General features: G+C 41.6%; 1 protein-coding gene across 7 annotated transcripts in view; it reads left to right on the top strand.

The window, feature by feature from the left end:
- Positions 1-27,005, top strand: part of MID2 (midline 2) — a 134,967-nt gene that overhangs the window by 50,609 nt on the left and 57,353 nt on the right. For all 7 annotated transcript variants that reach the window (XM_019824138.3, XM_019824139.3, XM_006943911.4 and 4 more), the window contains exons 2-3: positions 26-741; positions 14,389-14,484. In XM_019824138.3, the coding sequence (XP_019679697.2) occupies positions 26-741; positions 14,389-14,484 (812 nt within the window). The remainder of the gene's footprint in view (positions 1-25; positions 742-14,388; positions 14,485-27,005) is intronic.

Here is a 27,005-nt window from a genome sequence, read left to right on the forward strand (position 1 = left end):
GACTCTTGCATTGTATTCCTTGCAGGTGAAAGCCCAGCCTCTGCGGTTCTTAATGCCTCAGCAGGATTATTTTCACTAAAGATGGAAACACTGGAGTCTGAATTGACCTGTCCAATCTGCCTAGAGTTGTTTGAAGACCCCCTTCTTCTCCCTTGTGCTCATAGCCTCTGCTTCAGCTGTGCCCATCGAATCTTGGTCTCCAGCTGCGGCTCTGGTGAATCCATTGAACCCATTACCGCTTTTCAGTGTCCAACGTGCAGGTATGTTATCTCGCTGAACCACCGGGGCCTGGACGGCCTCAAGAGGAATGTGACTCTGCAGAACATTATCGATCGCTTTCAGAAGGCTTCCGTCAGTGGGCCCAATTCCCCAAGTGAGAGCCGCCGGGAGAGGACTTACAGGCCCAGCACTGCCATGTCTAGTGAGCGAATTGCTTGCCAATTCTGTGAGCAGGACCCGCCAAGGGATGCAGTGAAAACATGCATCACCTGTGAGGTCTCCTACTGTGACCGTTGCCTGCGGGCCACACACCCCAACAAGAAACCTTTCACCAGCCACCGCCTGGTGGAACCAGTGCCAGACACACATCTTCGAGGGATCACCTGCCTGGACCATGAAAATGAGAAAGTGAACATGTATTGTGTATCTGATGACCAATTGATCTGTGCCTTATGCAAACTGGTGGGACGTCACCGAGACCATCAGGTCGCGTCCCTGAATGACCGATTTGAGAAACTCAAGGTAAGGGATCTGGGACATATCCCTTACCCAACTTGGTCTCTTTACACACAGTTGTACAGTTAACAAGCTCCCTAATAAAGCTAGGTCCACTTTTCCTATATGACAAGTAAATTCACTCCAAGTTGTTCTCGTGAGGAATAGCCTCTGCTCACTTGCAAGCTCTCACTGGAACCTGTTTCGTCTGTTGCATAAACCTCCTTGCATTTATTCACCTCTGGCCAGTTCTGGAAGGGTTAGCCCCTGGCCTGCCACACCAGTAGTCTGTCCAGAGACACAATGCCCTCTCTCCTTTGTCAGTGACATATTGCACACTACATATCATGATCTTTCCACCTCTTCTTTTAAGTATGTGAGTACCTATGTAGGTGTGCTGTAATTAGCATATGTGCTGATATGCATGTGTATGGGTCTAGCAGCGGGAAGGTTGGGTGTGTGTCTGTGGAGGTGTGGGTGGAGGTGTCTGAGTGTATTTATATGGAGGTGAGAGATTTTTGTGGAGGACAGCTGTGTATGTGTTTGCACGCTCAGTACAGTAAAGCAACAAATGTTTGGCATTGGCCGCTTGCAACAAATTGCCATCAAGCCCTTAACAGGGGGCTAATTCTAAGCCTGCCTTAAAAAAATCCAAAACAAAACACACAAACGGACAAAAAGGAACCTCAGTTTACCACGAAATCAGGAGGGATAATCAAGTATCAGACCTAAAAATTTAAGCCGAAGGCAATAAATATTTAATCCAGTACCAGATTTTGTGCCAATGTTCATTTTTGTGGGTTGCAGACTGAACCACTTGGTTGCATTCCCCGCCTTGGAAGTTCCTAGTCTTTCATTTGCATTCAGTGGACAGAGTTTTCCGAAGCGGTTGTGCCACATGATATTTATGTGCAGGTCTCAGTGCCTATTTTGTAAAACCTTACTACTTCACATTGATGTTAACAAATGTCAGCTCTGGCCAATTGTCTTTTTTTTTTTTTAATTTTTAATGTTTATTTATTTTTGAGAGAGAGCAAGTGGGAGAGGGGCAGAGAGAGAGGGAGATACAGAATCTGAAGCAGGCTCCAGGCTCTGAACTGTCAGCACAGAGCCCCACACAGGGCTCAAACTCATGAACCATGAGGTCATTACCTGAGCTGAAGTCAGACACTTAACCAACTGAGCGACCCAGGTGCATCACCCCCCCAACCCCGGCCAATTGTCTTATTCCCATTACCTGCCTGCTGTGTGGTTTAACTTCTCTTAAGAAGGGAGCTATTTAGCAGAAATTCCAGAAAAGCAAAATGTTTAAATGACTGATAAAATTACTACCCCAAAAGAGACTGGATATATTAGCCAGTTTGGAAGGAAGACCCAGATAGGATGGAAGGAGGGCAAGAAGGAAGCAGAGATTTTCCTCTTGTGATGCTCTGAAAAAGTCAGGGTAACTTGACTTCATAAAAACTTCATAAAAAGTTTATGAAGGGGGGTGCCTGAGTGCCTCAGTTGGTTAAGAATCCGTCTCTTGATTTCACCTCAGGTCATGGTCTCTGGTTCATGAGTTCAAGCCCTGCTGTCAGCACAGAGCCCGCTTGGGATTCTCTCTCTGCCCCACCCTCTCACTCTCTTACTCTTTCTCAAAATAAATAAATAAACTTAAAAAAATTGGTACAAATTTTATGAAGTTGGTGAAAGTAGCAATACTCAGAACAGGATATCTTTTCCCTTCTGTAATTTGTTGCAGGTAATATCGAGAGTAGTCACTTTGACAATGGTTTGTGCCTTTTTTGATTTTTATTTATATCTAATATTTACAAATTTGCACAAAGCTCAGTGTTTGTTGATTTCACTCAATGAGAATGATATTCTCATTCCAAAGCTGCAGAGAGGAATAATCTCATTGACTTCAGTTCTTAGAATCCTAAGATGCTAGGCCTTACTCTTGGTCTAGCTGAAGCCTTCCACTTTAATGTGGTGTAAACTAAGACTTTGATAGACTAAGTGATTTGGTCAGTCACAGAATTGGAACTGGAACTCAGCTTCTAGACTCTGACCTAAGTATCCTTTCTACTGTGGCATGCTGCCTTTGTTTTGGACCTAAGTTTTGCCCATGAAATGTGATTTGAAACTTACCTTTATGCTCTGGCAATTGCACACTTCATGGGTCACAGATAATGATTAACAGCACTGGGGGAGGGGGAAGGACATACTGTATAAACTTACAGCCTCATAATGGTAAGAGATGGGGGTGGGGTTGCAGGAAGAGTGGAGGATATGGATGGAACAGTCTCTGCCAAATATTTGCAGGTGTTGGAACTATAATAAGGCATTGGCCTTGAGAAATACTCCAAACAGAAAAATCTGTATCCATATGTATGGTTGAGATAACAAAAGACTGGAGAGAATAAGCCTGTATCTGCAGAACCCCAGCTTTTTGAAAACATCCGAAAACATGAAAACATTGGCTGACTGATTAGATACTTGGCACCATGCAGCTACGGCACTTAGTCTCCAGGCTGGGATGGAGCACAAAAGTATTTTACCAAAAAGATACTTTAGTCTGTAACTAATCAGAAAGTTTTGGAGAAAGAATGCCCAGATTTTGAATTGTTCCCCTTTAATTTTTTTAGGAAATGTGCAGAAAATTCTGATTATAAATTAAGTGGAAACTTCTTTTGCTCATGTTTGGACCGAGAGTGGAAACATATGAATCATTCCCAACCGTGTGGTTTGTTATGTTCTCTGGAACATCTTGGACTTTGGGGAGGGAGAGGTGGTATGTGCGTGCGTGCATGTGTGTGTGCACGCACACGTGTGTGTGTGTGTGTGTGTGTGTGTGTGTGTGTGTGTGTGTTGGATGTGTGGGGATCACTCTGGTTTGGTGTCCAAGTATAAAAGGCTATTAGTTCTCCACATTAAGCAGAGAGGAAGCCTGACTTTTAGTGTCACATATACTCACTTCGTTAGGTTCATTTTAAGTTAGAAAACCATTTAGGATTATCTTCTTAATCTGCTGGATTCTTCCCCAGGGAGAAAGGAGAAAGCTGGTTGTCAGAAGCTACGGGGGAGATGGGCTTGGGCATACTCTGCTGACCCTGAGGGGAGCACGAGAGTCCTACAGGAGAAGTGGAAAGGATGATAGTATATATATCTAGGGGTTTTACGTTCTGGCCAGTAAGTGAATTGCTATTTATTTGTTTTTTTCTTTAACATTTATTCATTTTTGAGAGACAGAGAAAGACAGAGCACAAGTGGGGGATGAGCAGAGAGAGAGGGAGACACAGATTCCGAAGCAGGCTCCAGGCTCTGAGATGTCAGCACAGAGCCTGACGCAGGGCTTGAGCTCAAGAACTGCCAGATCATGACCTGAGCCAAAGTCAGATGCTTAACTGACTGAGCCACCCAGGCACCCATAATTGCTCTTTATTTGTACTTTTTGGTTCTGGAGCTTCATTTTTGGCCTTTATAACCACCCTTTTTTGTACTAACCTCCCCGAGTTGGATTAGTGGTCTCTAGTATTTATTTGTTTGATAAAGAATAAACAAACTGTTATGTTATAAGATGAAAGGTCAGAATAACCAGAGGCCAGCCTGTCTTCTTAACATGTACTCAAAATGAATTAGAGGGTTTGGGATACTTAGTCTGGTTTATTATCCATATTTAGTTGTCCATTCTAACTATGTGTCCTTCAGAAGGCTACTTACTAGTGGTTCAATTAAATTCTTCAATTTCAAAGAATAATTTTGTTTGTGGCAGTTATTACAATAGTAAGGCCTATCAGAGTAATTATTTTCTCCATTACTTCTTTTCATTTACTATAAAAATGCTTCACGTATTAGAGTTTTCATTGTCACGAGTTTCTCCCCTTAGAAAAGATCAATGTTATTGCATTAGTAAGTGTTGGCTTTCTAAAAAGAGGTCAGGTTTTAGTGGCTCTGTATTGATGACAGATCTCAACTGCTTATTCAGAGTCTTGTACCACTCGGTTCCTGTGCTGCCCATCTATCTTTCCCCGCTACCACTTTCAGACATGCTACCTTTATCTGCCCAGACTAGCCTCCTAACAGTCTGTTAGACATACCACTCATTCTCTTTTCTAACTCTTAACTTTAACTCACGCTCTTCTCTTGACCTGCTGAGGAATCCTACCTACTCTGTAGTTCTCAACTGAACCCCTACAAGGCCACTCCAACACACCCCAACGGTACCATACATTCTTTGAGGCCAGACATAATGTCTTTTATTTCTTCAGTATTCTTGCTGTCTTGCACACATAGTAAGTATATGCTCAAGAAATCCAAATGAATTAAATCTTTAAAATGGATCCACAGGAAGTATACCAGCGTCTCTAGCTTGCTTTAGATCTCATCTTGTAAGATGGAAATCTGTCTTGCCATTATGACTACTTTCGAAGTCTGAAAAGAATCTCCTGTGCACTACTGATAATGTTCAAAGCCAGAGTGTTAGTAAAAGTATGGCATGTCCTTAATTTTAAGTTCCTATTCATTTGAATTGCTGGATTTTCCAACTGCCTAACCCTATGGTGACATCTGTATAAATCAGATGTGATTATTCTAATTCTCTTTGAGAGTGATGTCTTCACATTTCCATGCCCACAGCCTGCCAAAAATATAGCTGATGAAAACCAGGGGGGAATAGAGGAATTTCCTGAAAGGAATAAACAAGCACATTTTCTTTTTCTCATTACATTTCCACAAATTCATTACTACAAATAATTCTTAAATGCAGTTACATTTACATATCAGGGATCTTGTTATAAAATATGACCTGGCACTAGAGTAAGCTTTTTGTTATGGGAAAGTAAAACACACACAGACACACACACACACACACACACACACACACACACACACGAAAAGAGAGACTGAGACAGAGAGAACTAAAGATTGCTAGACAAAGAGAAGGGAGATATGAGACTTGGAGAGTGTTCAAAGGAAAGCCACAACAAGAGTTAAAAAGTTGGAAAATATGATATTCTAGAATCTTATGAGTTGATTACTTGCTCTTCTTCCTACTCCATTGCTCTGTCATCCACCCACCCATTCTCACTCAGCCACTGCCTTCTCCCAGTCATTTTTCTGCTCACCCACTTGACACCCACTTCTGTCTGCCAAGACAGATGCCCTCTCAACTTATCTACCAATGGACATTTGACAGTTTCAGAACCAGCATGCTGATTCATATAAGAGAAAGAAAGAAATATCTTTATGAAAGCCTGGGTTGAGAGAGGGTGTATTTGCATACATATGCAGGAATGTATGTATTTCTGCATGGTTGAGTGGCTGAGAATGACTGTGTTTGTATTTCTATGGATATCTATAAATGTGTTGTCACTGTGTGTGAGGCAGAGAGAGCGTCTGTGTTAATCTTCTGTGGGCATATCTGTGGATAAGTTGGGTATGAGGGAGCCATAAGTGTAAGGTCATGAGAAGGGGTATGGCCTCAGTAGAACCTATCCTAAGACTAAGGATCTCCCTGATAAATAAGCCATATCATAAGTCCTCATGATTACAAAAATCTTCAGTGAGGCCAGATTGGGTTACCATAGGTGAGGGAAAAAGTTTTTCCTCAATTTCACTCACTTAGGTACTGAGCCACTGTAGTGAAATATAGTATGAGCAAAGCATTTGAGTCCAGATTTGCACTCTCTTAAGATATGGTGGTGGACATGTATGTATGGGGGTAAGGGTAATATCTGTCATGGGTTTCTAAACTAGCTAAACTAGCCTTCAACTGACAATCATAAAATCATTCTTGCTTATAGATCTGGCTTCTCTGTGGTCTCTTAATTGTCCAAGACTTGCTCCCCATTACTATACTATATACAAATCTCTCTCTGTGTGTTTTTTGTGTGGCAGGGGGATAAAAATGCATTTATTCCATCTCTACTCAAACTGTGTGCTAACACACTCATCTGAATTCCTGTTCTTTTCCCTCCAATAGTTATATTGATTACCTGGCTCTGTTCTCATAGAACATTTCTGTGTTGGAAGATGTTTTCTGTTGTTTTTCTATAGGTTTGAGAGCAAGCTTAGCAAGTGGATACTCCTATTATCTGTGCTGTTATCTCTCTGTTTTTGTTGTTTCTTTTGTCCCAAGTCTTTTCCTACCCAACATCTGCAAGGAGCTAACAACAATCATTAGTCTGAGCACAATTTACAAAATGTTGACTCAGAGACCAATTCCTGGGTGGATGAAAATCCTGTCTATTCTTATTGGGCAAAGGAACATATTACAGAAATATAAAATAGGTGAAGAAAGAATTATTAAACCCAAAGAAGTGAATTTGAAAGGGGAAAATGTGATACTGACATACAAGTTCTTGAAGGTTGATATAATGAGGTAATGTCTTGTTCTTTATCTCCCCTGAACACAGACCAGATAATAAACTGTAGCACCAGTGATCGAGGCCAGGGATTCATTCATTCATTTAACAAACAATCCATGAACACTCATTTTGTTTACTGAACACTTACACCGTTCAAGTCATTGTGGTCAGAGCTGGGGACACAGGAAATAAGGCACAGTCCCTGCCTTGGGGAGCTTTGAACTTAGTAAGAGAGACAGAGAAGTACATCAGAAATTCCAAGGCAGCCTGATAAGTGCCATGACAGAGGTTTGCACGGGATGCTTTGAAGCAAAGACGAAGAATCAGGGAAAGGAAGTCACTGAGCTCAAAACAGGGAACCAGGAATGAGTTTGTCAGAAAAGAGGGTCAGAATGGAGAGAGACTGAAGAACGAATTGACGGGACTTGGCCAATGACTGTGTGGTTACAGACGATGGAGAGAAAGAAGTAAAAAATGATTTTGGAGTAGGAGATGTCTTGAAGAACAGTGGGTCGGGGATAGAAATGGGGAAATTAGGGAGGGGCTGGCAGTTTGGGTGGGCTGATTTGGCTTCAGATTTGAGTTTGATACGATCGTGGGTCATCCAACATGCATTCACTCATCCAACATTTCCTGAACACCTATTACATGCCAAGTACCAGAAGGGATGTTGGGGTTATAGTGATAAAGAAAGCACAGTCCCAGCCCTGGTGGAGCTTTCAGCTTACTGTGGGGAGACAGATAGTTAAGGACACAGTTATAAGACAGTGTGGTGAGTTCTGTGACAGTGGAAGCACAAGGGATTGAGAGAGAGCACAGGAGGGACATCAAAAGAGACTTTGGGTAGGTTTTTGGATGCCCAGTTGGGGGACAGGGATGGAGTAAGGAGCCTCTGCTCCAGCAGAGAGAAAATAATTTGCTCAAATATCTGGAGGAGAGAAAGCACGGGGTACTCTCAGAACCAAAAGGGCAAGTGTTGTAGAAGGAGTTGAAATTCAGGCCTTTGTGGTGGCGGAACCATCAGGGCTAGAAACATTAGATTGAATGCTTTTAGCATGGAGGTAGAGGCATGCAGTAGTGAGCTGAGTGAAGGCCCAGGACTGAGCCTTGCAGCACACTCAAGGTCTAGAAGGTAGACATGAAAGAAGAGCAGGTGAAGGAGAAAGAGGATGATGTACATGACAGGCAGGAACTGAAGAGGAACAGTTCAAGTAGAATACAATATTGAGGACTCCAGGAAAGCAGAGTTGGCTTTGGCTCACTATTCTGTTACCAAAGTAAACACTGGATTTAGTGTTTTCTTTTAGAAGGACCAAATAACAATATATGCTTTAATGCTAGAGATTTAACCATGCTGTGCACCTGAAAAGAGGGGGAAGACACAAAATGCAGGATGGTCCATGTAACATTCCTGATAAGGGCCCTATGGGAGGCATAGGTCTTTAATGAATGACTTCAGAACATTCTGGAAAAAAGAGGGATGGCTACCTGGTTCACCTGGCTTGAGGACCAGTCTGGTCATTCTCTAACAAACCTCAAGTAGAGTAGACCTTGTACATCCAGTATATCACCTGGATCCCATTCTGGGACATAGCCCCATGCCTGTATAACAGCAAATACATGTTTGGGGATGGAAGACACTCCAGCATAAGGGTGTGGGCTTCAGTTGGTGGACCAGATGGTGTGTTCTGCTGTTGAAAGGCCATATGTAATTGATACATAAAGTGACAGACTGAAGCGAAAGCAAAGTGAGTATTTTAAGACAAGCAGTTAAAAAAAGAAAGCAGAATGTGACCCCAAAAATGTGCTAAGATTTTTGGCTACTGGCTTTTGGAATATCTGGGAACATCAGTGAGCAGACAGGATGTCAGAAAAAGAGCATGTCGATAAATAGTAATGGGGTCACTGGCTCAGATCATCTTTTTTTTTTTTAAATCACAGCAGGATTCTTTTATTTTTTTTTTAACGTTTACTTATTATTGAAAGACAGAGAGAGTCAGAGCGTGAGCAGAGGACGGCAGAGGGAGAGGGAGACACAGAATCTGAAGCAGGCTCCAGGCTCTGAGCTGTCAGCACAGAGCCCGACACAGGGCTTGAACTCACAAACCGCGAGATCATGACCAGAGCCGAAGTCGACGCCCAACCTACTGAGCCACCCAGGCGCCCCATCAGATCATTTTTAAAGATAACGTTGTCTTTTGCGTATTGGGGAAGGCTCCAGTTTGGGGTACATTGGCCTTTATTCCCTTCCCTCCTCCCCCTGCCTCTCCCAAAGTTCAATTCCCACATCAAAACAGTTGGGATCTTGTGTAGACTTAAATAATGTTCCCCTGGTACCTTTTAGAAAGCCAAAGACTCTACAGGCATTTGGTGGCAATACTATATGTTTAAATAGAACAGACAGAAAGCTTCACCCCCTTTTTAAGCTTTGAGACTTGCTGTGGCAGGTAGGTGTGTGTAAGTGTGCTCATGTATGTGTGAGCACGTATGCCTTCACAGAGCATGACAGGTGGCGATCGTGGTCGAGAGTGCGTGCCACCAGGGGAATCTCTGGCTTTCATGAAGAGGCAGTGTTTTGCCTCTTGGTTTCTTGAGGGAGCCAATGGGAAAGTTAATCTGAAACAACCTGTGTCTAAAGAAATGAAAAAAAAAATCCCAGCAATTATCCCATTTCTTTTTATGGGATGCTGTCTGGAAGAATAGCCTGAGCCTGGTTTCTCAGAATTGGGAAACATTTTCCTCTTTGTGAAGGGTATAACAGAACACAAAGAGGTCAAGTGTATATGATACAAATGAAGTGGAAACTGGATAAAAATGGAATCCGTGTTGACCGCCAGTTTAGCTAACTTGGGCCTTTTAAAACCTCAATTATGCAAATCAGCCAAATATTCCCCTCACGTTGTGCCATTGAGACGCGTGTACAGTTTTGTGAAAGCTGTAATGATGGAGTCATCCGGAGGTGAAGAGGATCTCAGTTTCATAGTGCAAATGGCTTCTCTAACTCTCACACAGGGGAAGCACGGAAGGACCCAGAGGTAACCTCCTGCAGTAGGAAATGGGAACTTCATCCTGCTCCCCTGCCAACCTCCCGTCCCCATTTCCTCCCAGCAGATATCTCCATTCCAACATCCTCTGCCACTTTGGCTCTCTCTTTTGTCATGGTTCAACTGTTCTAGAAAGCCACACTAAACTAGGCCTGGACACAGGGAGCCTGGCCCAGTGATTAACTGGACGAAACAAGAGAAGAGCAAAACAAACCAATTTTTAAAAGCCAAACACAACACAACCACGAAGAGTCATGTTTAGTTTTACATATAGAGACTATATAATCTCACACACACACACACACACACACACACACATGCACACACACGCACACACAGAGGCACATGCATGCCCACACAAACACATACATACGTGTACTCTCTTGGTCTGCCCCGCCAGAGGATAGGCAAGATAATTACTTGGCTAAATCAATGAAATGACTCAAGCCTAAAGTGGCCCAGAATTTTTAGTTCTAAGTGATTTGTCAGTGCTAGGCATGATAAGGAAGGGTGAGGAAATAGACTGCATAATTGTATCAATTCTCTGCTTCCCTTTGCATATGTTCATTATTGAGAATCAATTTCAGTTTGAGAGGAGGCTTTAATTCCTTGTAAATGAATAGGAAGTGAGTAAATAAATGTTCAGGGTTTTCCTCAAATTATGTCTCGTAATGTAAGAAAACAGTGGCAAAAAGCCATCAACAGATGGTGTTTTCATTAGCCAGAGATTTATTTTTTCAAAGCATTTTCATATTAATGAAGTAAGGTTGAAATTAGAGTCATCTTGTCAGTTCTAGTTCTGTGTTGTTAAAATGTGCTGGTGTTCTACAAATTGCTAGGAGGCCAGAGCAAAATAACCATTTGCCACAATTTTGTGACAGTAACCCAAGGTCCATAGTCTAACCAGACCCCAAATTATGCTTTCAGCCCTAATTTTTATTTTCAGTGGCTTCACAGAAACTGTGAGTCTCCATTCTGGGCCATAAATGAGGAACACACAGATCTTAGTCCTGCTCTGTACTATGAATTATTTATAGGATGTTTGTTTCATGACAAGCGTTGCAACAGGTTGCATGTACTTGTTAGAAAACATTTTCCCTATGGAATCCTAAGTTTGAATGGAAACGCAATACAGTTTGAAACATGACTTTCTAATACTGTGTCTGCTCCGACTTCATCAATCTACATTACATTTACCTAATATGCCAATCTAGTCGATGGTGATACATGGGTTTTCCATTGATCTAGGAATCGGGACCACTGTGCTAGTGGAAGTCATAAACTGATTGAGCCCATTACCAATGCCCACTCTCTAACCTAAGCTGGACCCTTTCATCAGACCGTAGCTCTATCTTATTCACACTCAGCCAAATTTTTGAAGAGGAGTCCAGACTGGTAGCCTCCACATGGTCACTGCTGACGTACTCCCTAACTCTGCATTTTGGCATTTGCTTCCAACACTCTACTGAAACTCCTTTCTCAGAGGTCACCCGTGGCTTCTAATGACCATATCCAAATGCCTTTTACTAGTCCTCATGTTTCTTGCACTCTCTGCATGTTTGACAGTGACAGATCCCTTCTTGAAACATGTTTCTCTCGATTATCCTCTCAGCTTGGCCCAGACTTGCATTACCAACTGCCTTGAATATTGCAGCATCCTCTTAACCAGCGTCCCTGGCCTTAGTTTCAGTCTGCCCCACATATTGCTGATATGTTGATCTCATAAACACGGCCCTGATTATGTCATTGTCTTACTCAAAAGCCTTTGGGAAGTCCCCACTGCTAAAAAATAAAAGGAGGTACAAATTCCTTACCTAGGCATTCAAGACCTTCAAAACAGGACCTCCACCTCCATTTCCGACCTTGTCCCTCACTACTCTCTTGTACCCTCTCTTCTAGCCCAAGTCAACTTCTCTTCCCTGAACATGTCCTTATACTTAATTCTCTTTTACTCATGTTATTCCTTGTGCCTGGAACACCCTGTCCCCCTCCATCTCTGTTTGTTAGAATCCCACTTATCCTTCAAGACCCACCTTAATGTCACCTCCTCTTTCTCTTTGAATTCACTGCACCTTCAACAGAGTAGGTACTCATTACTTTTTGTTGTATTAAATCTCTGAACTACTGCCATTTCTTTTTTTTTCTTGTGATATCTACTTATCTTAGAGATCATGCCTAAACCAACAATTGCTGCCCTTCTTTTTCCCTTCTCCATTCTCTTTGCCCTTGCTACGGAGAAGGCCACGGATTGAGATGGTTGTGGAGTTAAAGAGGGCCAGGGGAGAAACCATGCCCAAGCCAAGAACAATGGAATAAATGGGGAAAAATCACTTTCATGGGAATAAAGCCAAAGAAACTAATAGAAATCTGGCAAGAGGGAAGCGAAGATTAAGCTGGTTCTCATAATCTGGTTTGAGAACAAGTGAGATCAGACTGCCCATCGTAGAAATACATATATCCATGGGAATACATTCTCTGGGATGGACTCCTGGGACAGTGCCAAGAATACTAAGGAGCCACAGCTACTTAGTAGACAAGAAAGGGGCCAAGTAAATGAGTCCTCTCCCCCTTCCCCCACTTCCCTTTGCTTCTCCCTCCATTCCCTTGTATCGAAAACATGAACTTTGAACAATTACAAACCAAAGGAGCCATGGAGACCGTGATGAAGCAATGTACACAACCAAGGGAAGGAATGTTAGCAGAGGAAGGGCCAAGAAGTTGGGGTATTTGGAACAGACTTTGTGGGGGTGTTGGGATGGTGAGTGAGAGAGGAGTGGATTTTGGGACTAGTCCTAAAGGAGAAGCAGCCACCAAAGCTGAAGACTTAGGAATGGGAAGGAATATAAAAGCCCATTATCAACCAAGAGTAAAGAACATTGTGTTTTTTTCACATAAGGAATGGGAGGGAGCAGCCTTCTCAGCTGAAAATGCGCTAAGAATTCTGAGTGCTGTTGTAATTTTGTTATATTCAACAGATTTGCACAGTGGTTCTAATGCACACCTAAGAAGATCTATGTACCAGTAAGCAATGATAAGCCATGGATGTCCTATCTTGATATGGCCAGGAGTTGTCACTTTGAAGTCTACCGTCTCCATGGGCTAGTCCTTAGGGCCAAAGAAGAGGAGCTATGAGATACAATGCTTGATTTTTTTTAATTAAAAAATATTTAAAATGTTTATTTTTGAGAGAGTGAGAGAGAGAGAGAGAACGTGGGCAGAGAGAGAGGGAGACACAGAATCCCAAGCAGGCTCCAGGCTTTGAACTGTCAGCACAGAGCCGACATGGGACTCAAACTCACAAACTGTGAGATCATGACCTGAGCCGAAGTCAGTTGCTCAACTGACTGAGTCACCCAGGCACCCCTAAATTTTTTAATGTTTATTTTTGAGAGAGAGAGAGAGAGAGAATGGGGGAGTGACAGAGAGAGAGGGAGACATAAAATCTGAAGCAGGCTCCAGGCTCTGAGCTGTAAGCACAGAGCCCAGTGCGAGGCTCGAACTGAGCCTAAGTTGGAAGCTTAACCGACTGAGCCACCAAGGTGCCCCATACAATGCTCGATCTTGATGAATCTCACACTTAATTAAAGTACAGTCTTTTTTTCCCCTGAAGGAACCTACTGATAAATCTAAAATGGTTTCAATAAAAAGACAAAAAAATCACAAATACTTGGAAAAAGCTGTGGCTGAGGCAAGAGACCTGGGTTCTAGTCCCAGCTTTGTCACATACTAATTATAGAACTATGAAGGACACTTTACCCCCATTCTGAAGCTCAGTTCTCATCTGTAAAATGCTGACATATCCTACCTCATGGATTGTTATGGTTATTAAATGGTATATATGAAATCGCCTAGCATAATGTCTGGCAAGTACTGATTGTTCAATAAATTATAGTTCCCTTTGTCTACTCATCTGTAAAAGAGAGAATAATACCTATTCTTATGCCACACTGTTACTATGAAGGCAAAATACTATGAATACTTTAAAAAGTTAATATTATAGAAAACATAAAGTTGCCTTAATATCATGAAATTCTACATCCACGAAGTCATGAATGTGAACTTTTTTCCAATAATGAGAGCCTGAAGCAAAAAAGGTACAGTGTAGTTAATTAGCACCTAGAACAATGCTTGGCCCATAGCAAGTGCTCAGTGAATCTTTGAATGTTTGTCAATTGACCAAATGACCTCCACATAATGTTGGTTCTCCAGCTCATTGAACATTTCTTATTTTTTCCCCTCTTCCCTGTTTCCCTCTGGCTTCATACTCTCTGCGATGACAGCAAACTCTGGAGATGAACCTCACCAACCTGGTTAAGCGCAACAGTGAACTAGAAAATCAAATGGCCAAACTAATACAGATCTGCCAGCAAGTTGAGGTACGTAACAGAAACATTTGCATTTCCTTCAGAGGACCTGGATCAGGTGGTCAGTTGGGGGGCAGTTGAGTTCTGTCAGAGTGTAGCTCAGCCATTTGGAGTGAAAGACTGAATGGCAGTTCTGGGGAAGTCTCATTCCTTTAGGATGCTTGTTCCAAGAAAAGGGGCAGATAGATATTATTTACACAAAAATAGATACGTGGTGGCGATGGATTGGGGAGACAGAACTTCTTTACAAGCGGCAGGCAATAGGAGAATCCAACATGAGGTGTGTTTCTTCTTTCATCAATTATGGACATCTTAGCTCCCTAAAGAGATCTCTGAGGTGTCACAGGGGATCTGGGAATCCTGGGTCCTTGGTGTAGGGTGAGGTTTGTTCTGTGCAATATTGTGTCCACGACAGTATTATCAAGACTGTTCCTCCTCTTCCTAGCCTCTCCTCCCTTTGTCCCCACACACCTCATTTGGTCCTCACTCATCGCCTTGCCACTTACTCTTGTCATCAACAAATAAGATCTATGTTCAAGTTGTCTGTGAATTATAAAGTGTCATACAAGTATAAGGTTTTCAAAACTTGTTACCTACGTGATATCTACATCAATAGAGCAGAGCTTCCAAGAGGAGTCTTTTCATAAGTGGATGTAATAAAAGAAAGATGTTATTTCTCCCTCTTTCTCAAGAGCATGGAACTTCAGCTGTAGCATTTGGTTTTGTGTTGATTTTGTTAAAGAGGCAATGGTAGGGCTTAAAGTCTAAACAGGGTTGGGTAAAATGTTATAGGACCCATTCTGGGCAGTGACAAGATAAAAATTTTTCTAATTCTATTTACAACCTGATAGTCTAGTTCTAATCTTACTCATGTGACAGATAAATGTAATGGTTCAAGTTAAATCCCACCTAGGGATTTATATTTAAGAGAGTATGAGACTCTTGTTGTGAGAAGAATCTTATATGAGTAACCACTCTTGATTGTTTGGATTTCTTAAAGTATTGGATTTCTTAAAAAAAACTTTTTTAAATATTGGGGCGCCTGGGTGGCTCAGCCGGTTGAGCCTCTGACTCTTGACTTTGGCTCAGGTCATGATCTCACAGTTCGTGGGTTCCAGCCCCGTGTCAGGCTCTGCACTGACAGCGTGGAGCCTGCTTGGGTTTCTGTCTCCCTCTCTCTTTTCCTCTTCCCTGCTTACTCTCTACCTCTTTCTCAAAAAATAAATAAAAATACAAAAAAAATTAAAAACAGTTTTTTAACGTTTATTTTTGAGAGACAGAGCATGAGCAGGGGAGGGGCAGAGAGAGAGAGGGAGACACAGAATCCGAAGCAGATTGCAGGCTCTGAGCTGTCAGCACAGAGCCCGATGTGGGACTCAAACTCACAAACTGTGAGATCATGACCCAAGCTGAAGTCGGACACTTAACCAACTGAGCCACCCAGGCACCCCTAAAGGACTGCATTTCTTAAAGTGGGGTGTACTTGGATGATGAGCATATCATGGCAATTTAATCTCTGCTGGGCACTCCCATTTGTGGAAGAGAGTGGCCCTATGTGGAGGGTACATAGGATACCAGGTCCAAGATTGTGGAATATCGTGGGAAATTTAGGGAGAAGCCCAAGGAATGGAAAGAAAGAATCGAACGTAAGTTGCAAAGCTAGCTTCTAGACTTGACTCTGCCATTAACTCTTAGTATGAATTTGAGTAAAGCATTTAGCTTCTCAGCTTCAGTGTTCTTACCTGCAAAATAAGAGCTTGAACTGACTACATGACCTTTGATGTGTCTTCCAGACTTCACAGGTCATGATTCTGTGAATGGTTACTTTCTTTATACTCTTCTTTTGCTCTTTGATTTCATCCTTTACAATTGGGGAGAAACAAAACAGAAGGCATTTCAGAGTGCTTTTCAGCTAGTCAGAATCCCTCTGTGTTCCACTCAATCAAAGCTCCTGATTATGCTGCTAGATTACAGTATGAGAAACCCACACTGGTGGAGAGACAAGGAATCATTGTAAGCAGGAGACAAGATAAGGAATCCCTTGGCTTAGAATTTTCAATGATTGAGGGCAGGGTAATGGCTAATAGTGAATAAAATGTGGTTAGAAATTATAATTATCACTTTCCTCATTCTCATCAAAAAGACTATTAAGTATAGTGTCTGAGTTGTAGTCAAATTAGCCAGGTAAGCAGTTTATTCTCATTGCTTATTCATCCTAAGACCTCTCTAACATCTTATCATCCCGCCCCTGGGAAGTGTATCACTCTGACCAGCCTCACCCAAACATAGCCCTGTTGTGGCCTTTCCCAGCCCACTGCACCCATCAAACCTCTGTATGCAGGGCCCCACTCTTTTCAAGTAGCAAGGAGCTAGTCTCATAAAACAATGCATCATTGTGTTAATAGAGAACTACTCATTCTGGCCCCTCTAGGTAAAAGTGATGTTTTAACGTGCCTTGTTTGAGCCTTCAGGAGATGACACGAGAGCTGCCAAATGGGAGGGAAGAGCAGCCCCATGATGAAACAGCAGAGGAGGTGATTAAGAAGCTCCCTTAGGGATGCTTGTTAAATCCATTGTATAGGCCTCTGTCTGTTCTGGCACATGAAAGGTCACCTTTTACTAATATGTATTTACGCACAGCATTGTGCTGGGTACCAAGAAAAGAGCACAGGCACAGTGTCTGCCCTAGGAAGGCTTACACGCTGCACACATCCACCCTGATACAGATATACATGTGCAGGAAATATAGATAATGGAATAAAATGTCAACTGACAGTTGGCAAAGAACCATGACATACTGCATTATATGTCGAGGGTGAGAGTGTATGTCGGGACTTGACTCCATTGTCTCTCCAGTTTTAGGATTCTGTCTTTGACAGGAACTGTTCAGGATGGTTTATGGAAGAGCGCGGCTGGGCTCTGACATCATCCCTTCTGAAAGGTTAGGGATGTGCCCTAAACTGGCTCCTAATAATAGGGTGAATCCAGGGTACTCATTATACTCATTCAGCACAGAGCCTGTGTGTCCAGGAGGCTTTGGAACAAGGCCTGGGATTAGAAATGCAGTTAAAGAAGGGACTTGAGACTCCATAAATGCTTGTAAATAGTTTCCAAAATGAAATAAATAGTAGGATACCGTCTGCCATGAGAACTGGACACTAAAGGATGATTTGAGTTTTTTGCATCTTATCTAATCCAGATTTATCTATAGGGAATGACTATATTCACAGAGCAAAGCATACCTTTCACTTAGGGTGGGGATGGAAGATACAAGCTAAGGCACTTCTGAGAAAACTGGAAGAGGCTATTTTCCTGCCAAACCTGTTCCTCTTCCTTATTGTCTGCAAATATTTTTGTCACAGACTGACTTTTCATAAAGGGGCCATAAATACTGCCTCTCTCAGTTCTCTCTCCTTGTTCTCTATTCTCCTCAAAAGTAAACAAAGCTGCACTCTTCCTATTATTACAGAAACAGAGATTAGGATCACCGCAGATTTGTTCACTGAATTCTTCAGCAATTCAGCTTGTTCCCGTCACAGCCCAGCCTTCAGAATTCAGGGGATAGGCAGTTGGAAAATATTTTTTATTTTGGTTGGGACTGGAGAGCTCCGGAAGGAGGTAGAAGCAGAAAGAAGACTGCTTTAATCTGGTTAAGGGAGGGCATGCTTCGACTTTGCTCCTCTGGCCACTTGATCTCTATATATAGTTCTTTGTCCTGTCTCATCAGGCATCCTTTGTTGACATTGCCAAAGGAAATCTCTGTTTAATGCATAGCCAAGGGAAAATGTATACCAACAGATGAATATTTCCTCTTGGCTTCCAAGACTGCACCGTTTTGTGAATAACAAGCATTCCTGAAAACATCGAGGGGAAGAAAAATAGTTAAATACTTAGTAATCAATCAGTCAACAACAAAGTGTTTCTTCAGCAGATACTGCGTACTCAGTGTGGTGGGCAATTTGGGAACTATAAAAGAAACATATGCTGTTGATGGCCTCCAGGAACTTTGGAGTCCAGCTAGGGAAAACACTGTGTCTCTCAAGCAAGCGACATGTGTATGGGGAGTACAAATGAATGCAATGTAGGCTTTCCACTTTTACTTATTTAGTCTTGTCGGTAACTTCTGGGCACTGAGCATATGAAAGCACTTTCCTGGAGATTTTGTGTGCGCCCTGTTTTCCTCCCCTCTGGAACTGCTGCAGCACAACGGGTTAGTCTATCCCAGGAGCTCCATGGGAAGATTGATTTCTTTCTGGCCCTTCCCAAGCCTTTTCAAGGAGCTGGGGGGCTTTCCTTAGTTGAGGGGAATTTCAGCTTTCTGTCTTGCCCCCAGCTCTTAGCTTCAGTACCTTTCAGAAGACTTACTGTGGGTGGCTTGGGTGGCTTGGTTACTTGAGTGGCTTACTGTTTGTACTGTGTACTGCAAGGGCATTTGGTTTGGGAAGGGCAAGAATAAATGCCTGACTGCTTTTCCAAGCATAAAAACAGGTGGCTTTTTCCCCCAGGAATTGATTTTTAAGAACCCCACTTCTATGGATTTCAGTAGATGGTCCTTTAGTGTTTTAGAGTGGTCAAGCTAGACGAGAGAATCAAATCTAAATCATTAAAGCACAAATCTGTTGTTGGAAGACTCTTCTCCAAGCCCCAAGGCCATGACAAAATTAAGCAGTGAATAGAGTGAACTAAGTGTAATCAGGGGAAATTTCATAGAGAAAATGCATTTTAACCGAAGATTTAAGGAGGGAAAATAAAGTACTCCCTCTGCTGAGACAGTGTTTCATATGGGCAAAATGGTCTGCTACGCTCTGAGTGTATGCTAGGTAGATAGAGATAAATAGGAAATGGTCCCTGCCCTCAACTCAGGGAACTGACCTGGCAGGTAAATTGTCAAATATAGTGTCAAGTGATAATTATTGTAATGAAAGCAAAGTGCAAGATGACAGGCTAGCCTAGAGAAAGAAACACCTAAGTCTGCCCGAGGGACTTAGGAAAGAAAATAGGGTGAAATAAAAATGGAGTTCTCTTGAAATAGGAGGAGAATTTTCCCAACAAAAATGAGGTGAGGTAGTGAAGGGGACCACGGTCAAGAACACAGAAGGGTAAGAGCACAGAGATATGCAGGGCACCATTACAAGTTTGCTTCAGCCAGAATGTGTGATGTGAGGATCATCGCAAGAGATGAGTGTGGAGAAGTAGCTAGGGCCTAGATAATGAAGGACCTTGTAGGCCATGCATAGGTATTTGGACTTTATCCTGAAGACTCTGGGGAGCCATGGAAGGATTTAAAGCAGATGAATAACTGGATAAGGCCTGCACTTCAGGATTGCTCTGGCTGTAGTATGGTGGATAGAGCAAGGGTCAAGGGTCAAAAGTGAAAGCAAAGAGACCAACCAGTTAGGTGGCTTTTACTGATACAGGGAGAGACAAAGACCCAACCTAAGGCAGTGGTAGTAGGGTTAGGGAGGAGGGGATACATTCAAAACATTTGTGGGAGGTAGAATCAATATTACTTGGTGATCAGTTAGATGCAATGGGTGAAGGGGTGAGAAAATAGTAGGATGATCCCCACGTTTCTGGCTTGGGTCACTGAATGGGTGTGTCGCCTTTTAACTAAGTTATGGAGTACAGATGGAGTTAATTTTCTTTTTCTTTAAAAAATTTTTTTTAACATTTATTTGTTTTTGAGAGACACAGAGAGACAGAGCATGAGTAGGGGAGGGGCAGAGAAGAGAGGAAGACATAGAATCCAAAGCAGGTTCCAGGCTCTGAGCTGTCAGCACGGAGCCCAACGTGGGGCTCGAACTCACAGACCTTGAGATCATGACCTGAGCTGAAGTTGGACGCTTAACCTGAGCCACCCAGGTGCCCCTCTTTTTATTTTTTAAAGGTTTTATTTTAAAGTAATCTCCATACCCAACGTGGGGCTCAAACTCACAACCCCAAAATCAAGAGTCTCACACTCTACCAACTGAACCAGCCAGGCACCCTGAGATGGAGTTCTTTTTAGACATGAGAGGTTTATTGCGCTGTGGGTCAGACAGGCAGGTAAGTAAGTGGGCAGCTGGCTTGCTGGATCTGGAGGTCAGGAGAGAGGTCTGGGAAAGTGATAAAGACCTAGGACTCGTGAGCACCGAAGTGGCACATAAAGCCATGCAGAATGTGTAGAACGAGAAGACCCAGGACAGATCAGCCCGATTGTCACTCAGAATACAACAGACTCATCAATCAATGGCTTTATGTACCGTGTTTTGCAAGTTGCATATTATTGTTGTCTGTGGTCTGGGTGAGGACAGATGTCCATCTATGTTGTGCAAGTGTGTGTCCATGTGGGAATGGCATTGTGTGTATCTAGAATGGTATTTGCACATGCCTTTCTTTGTGGTGTTAAGCTTTCCATAGAGCACACACGTGCTCTTACGTGCCTTTGCACATGCTATGTATTGGTCTGTTTCATAGGTGGCTGCCTGGGTGTTCATCTCGTGTGTGTGTGTGTGTGTGTGTGTGTGTGTGTGGAGGAGATATTGTAAAGAGGGTATATGTGGAAAGAAGAATGTATGTCTAGAGAGAGAACTGGTGTTTAAAGTGGGTCGTGAGGACATCTTTGACCTCTATATTTGCCCTCAGAGGGTTCTTTTCGAGCCTGTGGTATTTTCTCCATACAGGAGAAACCAGGATGCAACTGGAGGAGATTTCCCTGTTTCCAATCAGAAGTGTTGTCTCTTGTGTTTAGAGCAGGTTTCCCCTGTCTTCTCCTCTACTTCCCAGGCCTGTTCCGGCTTCTCCTTAGCAACATCAAAGGCACAAGCCAATCACTGACTTTGGAATAATTTCTAAACTAATCAAACATTAGCTACAAAAAAATTGCATTTTATCAATGGGAGTCCATGTCGTATAAGAGCACAAAATTGCACCTTTAGCTCCTCCACTCCCCCACTGCATCCGAGTAATTGTGCTCCTGCACAAATCAGCAGATGCCTGGAGTGCATGAAGATGTCTTCTTAGAAACATGTCAGATGGAGGGGCAATCACAGGGCATGAGGAGGATTGGAGAAGGTGAGAGGACAAGGCAGGAAAGGAGTCCAATGGTAGATGGTGAGAGAGTATGTGAAAAAGAAAGGGAAAACAATCCCAATGTGCCAGTTTACTCTCAAGTGCACGCACAACAGAGTTCTTGCCAAATTTGTGAGGGTGTTCTAGCATCTGAAGAGCTCTGAATTTTCTGGCCTCCTGGGGCTCTTCTGGGGTTCTGATTGCCACCCAGTCATCAGCCCAGAAACCTGAACTATTTTAGGATTCCATTGGCTTTCGAATGAAATGGAATTTATGTTTTATTGGTAGTGCAGAAAGAACATTTACATTGAGGGAGTAAAACACAAAAATCTGATCTCACACATGAGTAGGCAAATTGTATATTGTCTGCATGCCAGGGAGTAGAATTAAACATCTTCATGCTTTCACACTCCATTTCTGTCAAAAACAGGTTATTGGCAGCAAACCATCTGAAGAAAACCACTGACCTACAGTGAGCACTGCCAAGTCCCATGCTTAATGCTAACCTACTGTATAGCTGCAAATGCAGTGACACACCATTAGTCCAGTAGGCAAAAGCAAATGGTATTCCCAGGGTTTTGCTGTTCATTATTTATGTTTTTTAATGTTTATTTATATTTGAGAGAGAGACAGAGCATGAGTGGGGGAGGGGCAGAGAGATGGAGACAGAATCTGAAGCAGGCTCCAGGCTCCAAGCTGTCAGCATAAAGCCCAACTCAGGGCTCGAACCCACAGGCAGTGAAATCATGACCTGAGCCGAATTTGGATGCTTAACCCACTGAGCCACCCAGGCTCTCCCTTTTTAAAATTTTTTTAATGTTTATTAATTTTTGAGAGAGCATGAGCAGGGGAGGGGCAGAGAGAGGAGACGCAGAATCCAAAGCAGGCTCCAGGCTCTGAACTGTCAGCACAGAGCCCGACATGGGGCTCAAACTCACGAGTCATGATATCATGACCTGAGCCGAAGTCAGATGCTTAACTGACTGAACCACCTAGGCGCCCCATCCCCTTTTATTTATGGTCATTTGAGCAATAGAGAGTCAGTAAAACCTATGTCCCTTTTTCCTTTGTGAACCTTTATCAGAAAGTATTTATTAAACTCCACTGTGTGCTTAGCATTGTTTCAAGTGCTCCAGGAACTAGAGGAGGTATGTATGTCACTATCTTTGTCTTCAAGGACATTGTAGTCTAGGTGGAAAGCATAACTAACAGTATGAAGCAGCAGTAAGCAATACAAAAGAAAATGGTTGAGTGCTAAATTGTGTGAGACCAACTTGAAGTGCTGTAAGAGTTCAGAGGATCAGGAGGTTGAAGAAAGCTAACGTTGTCATCACTGTCCTCAATAGCTGACATTTACTGACACTTCATATGTGCTAGCCATTGTGCTATGCACTTCACATGCATTATCTCATTTAATCCTCTCAGCTACCTCTGAGATAGGTACTGTTGTTATCCATGTTTTTTTTCAGATGAGGAAATTCAGATAACTAAGTGACTTATCCAAGGGATGTGATGAGACCCGAGATTTAGAGAGGCAAGGAGGGACCTGATCCCTAAAGACCTTAAGAGTCACGTTAAGAAGTTTGGAATTCATCCCCAGGTCAGAGGGTAGCCAATTAAAAGTCAGTATGAAGCCATTTTTAAGTACGGGAACAGTGTGTGTGTGTGTTTTTTGTGTGTTTTTTTTTTTTTTTTTTTTTTTTTTTGGGAACAGTGTGTTTTTAAAGAGATTTTGCTGTCTGGCTGCTGAATTAAGAACACACTCAGAAGATTTAAGACCAAAGAGACAGGGACCAGTTAGGGGACTATTGTAGCACAGTGGCTGGTATACAGTAGGCACTCAATGCACATTTGTTGGGTGGATGGATAGTTAGATGGGTGGATGGGTGGATTAATTTTAAGGAACAAATTCTGGTGGACAGAACTAGTGAAGTAACAATAAAGGATAGAAAGGGATAGATTTGAGTTATAGTTAGGAAGTTATAGTTAGGAAGTAAAATGTATGGGATTTGATGATTAATTGGATATAGGGGATGAGAAAGAGAAGTTAGAATGATGCCCAGGATTTCTGAGGGGCCAGTGGTGCCATTCATTCATTCAGGGAACACCAGAGAAGAATCAGGTCTAAAGGAAAAGGATATGGGAAGGAGATGTGTTCGGTTTTGGAAACACTGAGTTCATGGTGCCTGTGGTTATGCAAATGAAGATGTCACTGAGCAGTTAGATATGTGGGTCTAAATTTCAGGATAGGGGTTTGGGATGGAAGTAAGGATAAGCAAGGCAAATGAAGATCTTTTTGGGGTGATGGAATTATTCTAAAGTTGGATTGTGGTAATGATTACACAGTTTCATAATTTACCAATAATCATTGAATCATCCCCTTAAAACAGATGCACTTTATGGTATGTTAATTATATCTCAACAAGCATTTTAAAAATTAAAAAAAAAAAGATAAGCAAGGCACTGCCATATAGGTGGTATTGGGACCTTAGAAATGGATGAGATCACCTAAGAGAGTTCACGTGTTAGAACTCTCTGAATATACTGGCATTTAAGGCAGAAATGTTGGAGTGATCAGAAGGATAACCAGAAGAATTTGTGTCATGGAACCCGAGGGAAGAGAGTGTAGTATTTACAGAAGATTTAAATGGATGATCTCTTTCATTTTAATGATAGGAGAGACATAAATATTTTTACTTGCCAACAGGAAGGAGCCATTTGACAGGGAGAAGTTGAATGAAGGAAAGAGAGGGGAAGATGAATCAAGCGAGGACCCCAAGAGAATGGGACACAGTGCACAGGTAGAGAGATGAACTTTCTAGAGGAAGAGAGATATCATTCATTTCCTTGTAACAGACAGGAGGGAAAGATGGTTGGTTGAGGATACAGGTATGTTTGTTTACTGGTTTGTTGTGAGAATTTGAGGGAATTCTGTAGGGTGAATTTTATTTTCTTTGTGAAGAAGGAAGTAAAATCACTTGCCATGTTTTTACTATGAGTGAGAAAGGAGGTGATGAGGTTGGAACTTGGAGGACTGTAAGATTTGAATTCACTGCGTAGATGTGGAGAGAGTTAAGAGAAATATAGGATCGGTAGGAAACATTGGGAACCCACTTGAAGCTGGACACTACGAATTTAAAGGGGAGTCAATCTATGCTTATGTGATCAGCATATAGGTCACACCTAAAACCATGAGAATGAAAACACACAGGGATAGTATGTTGGCTAGGTAAGAGGAGGGATGGAGATTGTCTATCTATCTATCTATCTATCTATCTATCTATCATCTATCTATCTAATGTATTGTTATATTAGTGATCTAAACATTTTATCTGTCACATGTGTTGTATTTTTTTTTTGTTTCAGTTTGCCATTTATCTTTATTTTCTTATGGCTTTTGGTTTTTTCTGGATTGTGGAGGAAGGTCTCCACTCCTTAAACTTTCTTTTCATATTTTTAGTGACTTTCTTCTTTTGTATCTTAAGTCTTTAATAGACCTGCAATTTATTTTAGGTTATGAGGCTTTACAGCTTATTTTAGGATATGAAGTTTTGTTTTCTTCCAGGTGAATAGCTACAATGCCAAGACCATTTATTCTCACAAGAGTCCTTTTCTCATTAAATGGATCTGTCACCATTGGCATATATTGGGTTTCCATATGCACTTGGACCTATTCCAGACTACTCTGTTCCACTGATTTAATTTTCTGTTCATATGCCAATACCTGACTATTTTTGTTCTAGTGTATTTATGTTAACTTTTAATATCTGGAAATATCTATTATTTCTTTGTCATAATTTTCTTGCTATTCTTGGATATCTTATTGTCACTCTCTACATGAACCTTAAAATAATTTTATCCCATTACAAAATATACTCAATTTGGATTGTGATTATCATTGCATTAGAGTTATATATTAATTTTAGGGAGAAATGATGATAAATTTTCCTAGAGTTATAGTATTATCTCTGCATTTTTTAAGTTTTATTTTTGGGACCTCCTCTTTAATATTTCATTGTTTTCTTCAAATAGGTATAGTAGCTTTCTTGCTAAATTGGTCCTTAGGTATTTTATGGTCTTGTTCCTGTTGTGAATGGGTTGCTTTTCTATTTCCATTTAAAACAGCATATGTAGAAAAGCTCTTGGTTTTATATATTTTATTGTATATAATAGTCTTATCAAATTAAGTCTCTTAACTAAAAAAACAGCTAGAGTCTCTTAGGTTTATCTGAAGTACCTCTGTTTCTTTTAAACCAATATTTATACCATTTATTTAATTTTCTCATTTTCTTTTGCCTCAGCTAAAACTTTAAAAATACTGCTGAATGGGGCGCCTGGGTGGCTCAGTCAGTTAAGTGTCTGACTTTGGCTCAGGTCATGATCTCATGGTTTGTGGGTTCGAGCCCCACATTGGGCTCTGGGCTAACAGCTCAGAGCCTGGAGCCTGTTTCAGATTCTGTGTTTCCCTCTCTCTCTCTCTCTGCCCCTCACCAGCTTATGCTCTCTCTCTCAAAAATAAACATTAAAAAAAATTTAAAAACACTGCTGAATAATGGTGGTAATACCAGACATCCTTGCCTTGTTCATGATCTGGGAAACATTTCACCACTTTGTGTGATGTTTGTTATTTGTTTTTTAGTGTATTTAAAAATTATCATTTACTTAGAATTTATATCTGGATTGACTGCTCAGTTTTTTAAAAAAAACTTTTAGAGGGGCACCTGGGTGGCTCAATCGATTAAGCGTCCGACTTCGGCTCAGGTCATGATCTCACGGTTTGTGGATTCGGGCCCCACATTGGGCTTGGTGCTGATGGCTCTGAGCCTGGAGCCTGCTTCAGATCCTGTGTCCCCCTCTCTCTCTGCCCCTTCCCCTCTCTCTCTCTCTCTCAAAAATAAATAAACATTAAAAAATAAATAAATAAAAAATAAAAACCTTTTGGAATGTATTAATATAACCCTATATGTTGATATATTTTCTAATGTTGAATCATTCTTTTATTTCTGGAATAAACCCTGTTTGCTTATAGTATTTTATTCTTTCATTGCCCTTTTGGATTTCATTTTCTATTTTATTGAGAATTTTCCTGTATATATTCAGAAGTGAAATCAATGTGTAGTCTTACTATTTCCAGTATCTTTTTTAGGTTTCTTGTATTGTGGTTATACTAGATTGACCAAATGGATTTGGGAACTTTTTATCTTCCTCTGTGGTCTTCAGTAGCTTAAACAGCATGGGAACAATCTGTTCTCTGAAACATGTATGGAACTTAGCCTCAAAACCATTGGAACATGGGGTCTTTAAAAAAACTACACATCTTTTTTTTTTTTTTTTAACAAAGCAAAACAAAACAACACAATACTAACAATGGAAAGGGGATATACTCATAGACAATGGTGTGCTGGTAAACATTTAATAATTGGCCCTCAAAAAAAGCCATTTTTAAAAATGAAATCCTCTGTTATGATTTATCTCTCTCTTTT

Source organism: Felis catus, chromosome X (assembly GCF_018350175.1).
Source record: "Felis catus isolate Fca126 chromosome X, F.catus_Fca126_mat1.0, whole genome shotgun sequence".
Lineage (NCBI taxonomy): Eukaryota > Metazoa > Chordata > Mammalia > Carnivora > Felidae > Felis > Felis catus.